Raw genomic sequence first — 7,960 nt, 5'->3', positions numbered from 1 at the left:
GTATTGTTTTAGAAAAACTGTCACATGACAATAAACAAAAATGTATCAGTACTCATACTTGTAAGTACTCGGCAAGTACCAGTACTCGTACTCGCAAAACTGGTATCTGTGCATCCCTTTATTTATATTTATAAAAACAAAATCATACATTAAAAAAGAGATGTACAAATCCCAGGAGCTCCGTGTGCTCCTTACAAATGGCAGCTGCCTCCTAATTTTTGAATTTTTCTCTAGTGTAGTCTTGGAGCTCAAAAGTATCGGTACATGTACTCGTACTTGTACCGAGTACTGTACTTGGTATCTGTGCAACCCTAGTCTATACCATGCATAATCTTGAGAAAAAGCACCTTTTAGATGGATTTTGTTCCCTAAAAATTTGTCTATTGGATTGTCACAGTCTACTGCAGAGAATGTATTAAAAACACTACGAACATAGGAGCGTAACTGTAAATATGTAAAAAGTTCAGAGTTTAAAAAAGGATAAACTTTTGAAGCAGCTTGAAAAGTAAGCGGTTTAAGTGTATGAAAATCAACAAGGGACCATACAGTGACAAGCCCCTCTTAAAAACAACTGTGACCTAAAGGTTAAGGGAAAATCAGGATCGCCCCATAAAGGTAGAAAAAAAGTGGAGTGACTATTTAAGTGGCATATATTGCGTAGTTTGTGCCAAATGATCCAGCAAGAATAGAGAATGAGGTTAGAAATCACCTCAGGAGCAGAGAGGTCCTTGTGCATGTGAAGCATATATAACAAATGGAGGTCAGGTATAGCATTCTGATCTAGATCAGTGTCTTTGTAAATACTAGCACCATGAATCCAATTTTTCCAGTTAACCAGTTATAGCATCGTAAGAGCATAACCCCAGGTCCAGAAAATTAAATCCACAATTTTTAATAGGCTAATTTTAGTGTGCCTTCCCACACAAATAAACCTTTGAAACTTCTGGGTAAGCATTTTAAAAACCAACTGTTGAAACAACAGGGGCGATGTTTGCAGTATTACAATAACTTGGGAAAAAGCACCATTTGTAATTAGATTAATCCACCCCATATAAGATAAGGAAAAGTGAGACCATCAGGGTTATTCACAAAAGGGTGAAGAGTTTGGAGAAGGCAGGAGAAGTGAACAATCTAGGACAATATAGCTGATTTGGAAACATTCTCCAATTCAGCTCACTTTCCAGTTCAGCTATGTTGTCCTAGATTGTTCACTTCTCCTGCCTTCTCCAAACTCTTCACCCTTTTGGAAATAACCCTGCATTAGTCAGTAAGGGTTTCAATAAAGGAGGAATATTAACAACACAAAGTCTGTGTGGATTTTGGGGGATAAAAAGCCCTAAATATGAGTTTTTATCCCCATACCATATAAAAGTGAAGGGGTACTCTAATGAGGCTTTGTGCAGTTTGTAAGGTATACTGCTCTGTATTTATCCAAGTTGATAGTATAGCCTGAGATAAGGCCATTTGTTTCCATCAGAGACAATATACTAGGTAAGACCGTCTTCAGGTTTGAGATATATAGTATTTGTGATTTGCATGGTTCCTATAGGGATGCCCTGGAACTCAGATAAAGAGTCTAGGAGTTGTAAAAGGGGGTCCAATGCTAAATTAAACAAAAGAGGGGAAAGGGGACATCCTTGATAAGTGCCACGCTGCATAAATAGTGGATTGGAAAGCTGGCCATTAACTAAGAGTTTAGAAACTGAGTTAGAATAGATATATTGAATATACAATTAGACATGTGCACTGCCAAAAAATGTGTTTAGTTTCGTTTCGTTTTAAATTTGGATTTGTGTTATTTAGTTTTTCGGGATTCGGGTGTGAAAGTCAATTCAGATACGGAATTCGGATTTGGACGAAATTCGTTAGCGGTAGTTCGTTCGAACGTTCGTTTCGTTTTCGTTTCGTTTTCGTTTCGTTCATTCGTTCGTTCATTTTCAGCAAAGTGACATTTGAGGGGGAAAATGTTTTTCTTCAACGGAGGAAATGAATAAGAAACGAAAACGAAACGAATGTTCGAACGAACTACCGCTACCGAATTTCGGAAACGGAAATTCGGATTCGTTTGCATTCGTTATATCTGTAATTCGGAATTCGGATACATCCGAATGTCAGAATTTCCGAAAATTCGTCCGAATTTCTATTCGGAACGAAACGAATCGCACACGTCTATATACATGGTGAACATGTGACCAAAGGCTCAGACAGATAAAATATGATTCAGTAAGGGTCACTCTAATTTATCAAAACCCTTTTCTGTGTCTAGACTTGAGCATCGATTTAGGAGCACTAAATCGTATGGAAGTGATAGTTGCAGCAATTGCAGAGCACATACCCATGGTTGAATGTTTGTTCTGCACGAAGCCCAGCTGGTATGATGGTAAAAAAGTTTGACGCCTATTCATCATAATATCTTATAATCGTTGTTAAATAAAGAAATAGGCAGAAAGTAACCAGGGTCGGGTCTCTACCATCTTTTAAAAGCAAAGTAGTATGGGCTTTGTTAAGGTTAGGAAAGCACGTATTATGAGTCAATGGGGGTGATTTACTAACCTAAACACACGCACGCACTAGGTGCGTGTGATTTTTACACAGCAAAACGTATTTATCAACCAAAAAGTCTCTAAAAGCATATTTCCACTAATGCCATATATGGAAAAATCATGCACATGATGCATATATAATGCTGCTTCACAGTTTAGACAAAAATGGTAAGCTCATGCATTTACATTCCTGCATTCATCAACGCAAGCAACACAATGTAGAACTAATTTACACAACATCTCCTTGCAATTCATGCAGGGCTTTGCACAACAAACCTGCTGGGTGTGTACACACTACAAAGGTGTCTAGATTCCACCAATAGATCATGCTGGGAGGGAACACACTACAGAGGTGTATACTTGTTCGTGGCGTGTTTATAAGGTTAGTAAATCAACCCCAATATATCATTGTACAATTATATTAATAAAGGACTAAGATCAGGCAGAAGTAATTTATAAATTGAAGCTGAGAAGCCATAGGGGCTAGGAGATGTGTTGTTTGCCAACTGCTTAATGGCTGACTGAACTTCCTCCAGTAGGATAACAGAATCCAAAACACTCCTCTGCTCCACTGTCAATTTTGAGAGGCCCGTTTTGGCAAATGAAGATTCCAACAGGACAGGCTAAGTGTGTTGGGCAGTATAAAGCTGGTTATAGTAATTTTTAAAATGGGCCATAATAAAAGCAGGCGAGGTAGTCAAGGTACTGGAGACCTGGTCTTTATTCCGCAAAATATGTAGACCCCGTCAACCATGCAGGTGAAGAGCTAATTTTATTACCCCCCTATAGAATGTATTATGAGTTATTAGGCCAGACATATAAATCTTAAACTGTGTCATGCTCTTAATCTCTCTATTCAGATTTAATTCTTCAGTGAGTGAAAAAAACCCAACATGCATAAATCTAAACAATACTTAGTGTGCATAAACCAGGTCAAAATGTCCAAATCAGGTATAAATGCATATGTCTAAACATAGAGGACTAAAACTCTTATAGCCAAGTTAGCTATTAAACAATATATCCACCTGTGTAGTTGCTTTGTGATTAGATCTTCACCCGTGCACACGGCATTAGCTGCCTCTCACCTTATGTTCAGACCTCTCACAGAGAAGATCTAAAACACTTTCCCCGTTTAACTTCCAGAGGGGTTATTCTGTCTTTAGGGATCCCAATCCATGATCTCCAGGTGTAACCAAGCTGAAGAGAGCCTCCCCTCATCCACAAAACCACCTGACGTCAACTAACCGCGCCCGACGTACGTTTTGCCTCCGACGACTTTTTCCAGGGTCAGACATAGTAACTTGGGGGGACAGCATTAAATGCCATCATCGTGGTCTGCCAAGCTAATTTCAATTGTTGTGAATCCTGCACGAGGTGGGAAAGATAAGCCTGTGTAACCTGTTGTTGCAAGGCTGTATAACGCCTATGTTTCTCATTAAATTTCCTCAGTATTGCCTTCCTCTGGATTAACAGTAGGTAACTGTGGGCATAGCGTTCTGTTGTAGGCTTTTCTTCTTTTTTTTTTATATAAGTCTATAGGTTTAACTCGATGAACATGTGTCTTTTTTCAACCTGACTAACTATGACTATGAATATATATGCAATAATGTGGCTTCTCATAACCTCTAGATGTGGAAATACGAGATCTCAAGGCTAACAATAAAATAAGGGGAGCATAATCTGATAACTATAAATTGGCAATAGACACCCTGGTGACACTGGGAAAGGGGTTCTCAGCAACCAGAATATAATAGATTCTCAAAAATGTGGCATGAGCCTTGCAATAACAGCTGTAGTAATGTTCAATTGGATTCAAAAGTCTCCAAGCATCCGCAAGAGGAGTTTGGAGCACTAAATATTTTAAATGAACCATTGATGCCTATGAAGATGTGAATGGTCTAAAAGTGGGTCTATTGCAGCGTTGAGGTCCCCCACTACCACTAATTTAAGAAGATCCCTCTCCAACAATTTTTGTATAAGCTTTGTGTAAAATTTTGGCAGAATCAGTTTAGGGGCATAAACATTACAATAGGAGTAAGTGGTACTTGCTACATCCAAGACAAGCAGGCCAAACCTACTCTCAGGGTCAAGTTCAGAGTGTAACACAGTATATCCCCCCCCCCCCACTTTTTGGTTTTATAGACGGTAGCAGAGATTTCTCCAATTCAGGAATCTTTAAGGGCCCGATTTGCCACAAGGCCACCGAGGCCCGGCAGGGAGCAGAGGGGCGGCAGGGGTGTGGATCCCCGATGCCGGGACATGTAATTCTGGGCACCGGGTGGGTGGCTTTCTACAATTAGCCCTGCTTTGGGCAAGCAGGGCTAAATGTAGAGCGGGGAAGATGCTTGTTTGGTTACCAATGATCTCTGCGATGTCGCCGAGATCACTTGTAATAAGACTGCAGCTGGTCCGTCCTTCCCCCCGCTCCCTCCCACCGTACCTCTCTCCCTGCCGGCTGGAGATCGTCCGTGATGGGCACAGTAGGAGTTTGCCACATATGGGCAATAACACTTTAGGTTTCCCTTTTTAATACAGGAGAGTACTCTGCTAGCTTCATTTGCTGCAGCCTGGCATTGCAAGCTATTATTTAATCTGTGACCCCCAAATCTTTTTCCATTTCTGACTTCCCTAGTGGAGTACCCATTAACCTCCTTGGCGGTATTCCTGAGTGTGGCTCGGGGTTAATTTTCAGTACCATAAGCGGTAACCCCGAGCCACACTCGGGATTACAGGGTAGCGTCCCTTACCTTGTCCACGATCCCCGCAGTGTCCTCCGGCCGATGCCGGCATCCGTCTTCCGGGTTCCGTCCCTTGCGAGCGTCCGCGTCGCAGGGGGGCTGAACCGGCGGAAATTTTAAAAGTTAAAAGTTAAAAAGTTAAAACTGACTGGTCTGTAAGTCTCAGATGGGTATCTTGAACCCTTTTTGAATATTGGTACTACTGTAGCTTTCCGTCAGTCACTTGGTACCAGTCATTTTGGAGTCAGTCACCCTACCAGTCATTATGGAGTCTTTGAAAATGAGGAATAATGGTCTTACTATAACCTGGCTGAGTTCTTTAAGTACCTTGGAGTGCAGGTTATCTGGTCCTAATGCTTTATTTGCATTAAGTTTTTCAAGTCTTTGTTAAGTTGTTTGCTACTGTCAACCACTGCGATAACTTACGCACTAAGCTACTCACATTCTTATCTCCATTTAACCCATCTTTTTTCTGAGTGCATACTGAGCAAAAACATGAATTTAACACATTAGTCTTCTCCCTGTCATTCGTAATGAATCTCCCGTTTTCATCTTTTATTGGGCCGACTTGCTCTTTTGTTATCCTTTTACTGATTATATATTGGTAGAATTTTTCGGGGTTCTTTTTACTGACTGTGGCGATATGCTTCTCGTAAGCTATTTTAGCTGCTCGTATTTCATGTTTACATCTCTTATTGCATTCCTTGTAGCTCTGGAATGCCAATGCAGTCCTCTCCATCTTATATTTTATGCTATCTTCTTTTCTTTGATGTGTTGTCTTACCGTTGTATTTAACCATGCAGGCTTAGCTCTTGATCTTTTATTTTACCCAATGGTATGCACTTGGCAATAGTATTGTGTAATGTATTCTTAAAACTATCCCACTTCTCTGTGTTCATTGTTAGAAATAATTTGTCCCATTTAGTGTCATACTAGATGACGCAGCTTATCGAAGTGTTCCTTTTTTTTTTTTCAAACCAATCCACTTCTCTTATCTGTACCCAACATTAAAAGTAATCATCCTGTGATCACTATTACCCAATGTATCCCTAATCGCTATGTCTGCAACTATTGGAAATTAATACATCTAGTATAGCATGCTTCCTGGTTGGAACATCAACCATCTGATCCATGAAATTGTCCTGCAACAGGTTCACAAAACGGCCAGCCTTTATAGAATGAGAGGTTCCATTTGACCAATCAATGTCCAGATAATTGAAGTCACCCATTATAACAACATTTCCCTGCTTACCAGCAATTTCTATTTGGGAATGTAGGTGAGCCTCCTCCTCTTCCCCTATGTTTGGGGGTTTATAACACACACCCACAATTAGTTTACGACTAGCATCAGTCTTATCTAGTTCTAGCCACAAGGACTCTACCCCATCGCATCTTTTGGTCATGAGGTCATCTCGTATGTGCACAGTTAGATTGTTTTTTACTTACATGCATACCTCTTCCCCTCTTCTACCAACCCTATCCCTCCTGAACAGGTTGTACCCCTGTACATTGGTTGACCAGTCATGTGCGCTGTCTAGCCAAGTTTCTGATATTCCCACTATATCGAAGTCCTGTTCGAGTAGCAAGTTCAAGCTCCTCTAATTTGTTTGCTAGACTTCTAGAATTGGTGTACATGCATTTTAGTTTGGTTTTATTATTACTTATTTCTGGAGCCCAACTACTTTTTTTATTAGACCTCGGTATGCTTGATACATTACTAATTAGATTGACTGGAGTGATTAGATTGACTAGATCGACTGGAGTGAGCCCTCTGTCCCCCTTTGTACTACTGCTCTCTATATGAATTGCCCCTGTAGTTATTTGCTCTATATTTATTGTATCCATTTTTATTCCCTCCCTCCCATTATCTAGTTTAAAAGCTCCTCCAGTCTTTTAACAATTTTCTCTCCCAAAATTGCTGCACGTTCCCAATTTAGATGCAGCCCATCTTTGCTATAGAGTTGGCAACTGACTGAGAAGTCAGCCCAGTTCTCCATGAACTCAAAGCCCTCTTTTTCTGACACCAGCTCCGAAGCCACTTGTTCAGTTCTCTCGACTCTCGCTGCCTCTCTGGAGTGGCTTGTGGCACTGGCAGTATCTCAAAAAATACTACCGAGGAGGTCCTTTTCTCTAACCTAGCACCTAAGTCTCTGAACTCGCTTTTTAGGACACTCAATTTGCCTCCTATTTTGCCATTGGTGCCGATGTGCACCATGATAGCTGGGTCATGCCCAATCCCATCCAGTAACCTGTCAATCCATTCCGCAATGTGTCAAAAGTGAGCCCCCAGTAAGCAGCAGACTGTTCGATGCTCATGGTCCTGATGGCAGATTACCCTCTCTGTGCATCTGATAATGGAATCCCCCACCACCAAAATCTGTCTTTCCTGTCCCTCCATCCTGCTCCCATCCGTACTGTAGCAGTCACTCCCCCTGCGGATCGTGGAAGCGTCTTGCTCCAGCAATGGCACCCCTGAACTAATATCCCCAACATCCTGCAATGTGGAATATTTATCGGGGTGTTTCAATTCAGGGCTGGCCTCTTTCTCACTCTTCCCTCTACCCCACCTTCTTACAGTAACCCAGCTACAAACCTTGGGATCCTGCTCCTCCATACCCCCCTCCTCCTCAGTACCGCCCTCCACCAGAACCTGATGCGTCAGGTCCAGACTTTTTCCAT

At 41.3% G+C, this 7,960-nt stretch overlaps 1 protein-coding gene across 1 annotated transcript in view; it reads right to left on the bottom strand.

The window, feature by feature from the left end:
* The window catches only part of LOC108797244 (olfactory receptor 5V1-like), a 14,331-nt gene that overhangs the window by 5,360 nt on the left and 1,011 nt on the right, over positions 1–7,960 (bottom strand). The window contains exon 3 of the mRNA XM_018568814.1: positions 7,697–7,775. Coding sequence (XP_018424316.1) covers positions 7,697–7,775 — 79 coding nt within the window. The remainder of the gene's footprint in view (positions 1–7,696; positions 7,776–7,960) is intronic.

Source organism: Nanorana parkeri, unplaced genomic scaffold (genome assembly GCF_000935625.1).
Source record: "Nanorana parkeri isolate BGI_ZX_2015 unplaced genomic scaffold, ASM93562v1 scaffold1249, whole genome shotgun sequence".
Lineage (NCBI taxonomy): Eukaryota > Metazoa > Chordata > Amphibia > Anura > Dicroglossidae > Nanorana > Nanorana parkeri.
Note: the sequence above shows the minus strand (reverse complement) of the source record. Positions and strands in the feature narration are given on the sequence as shown.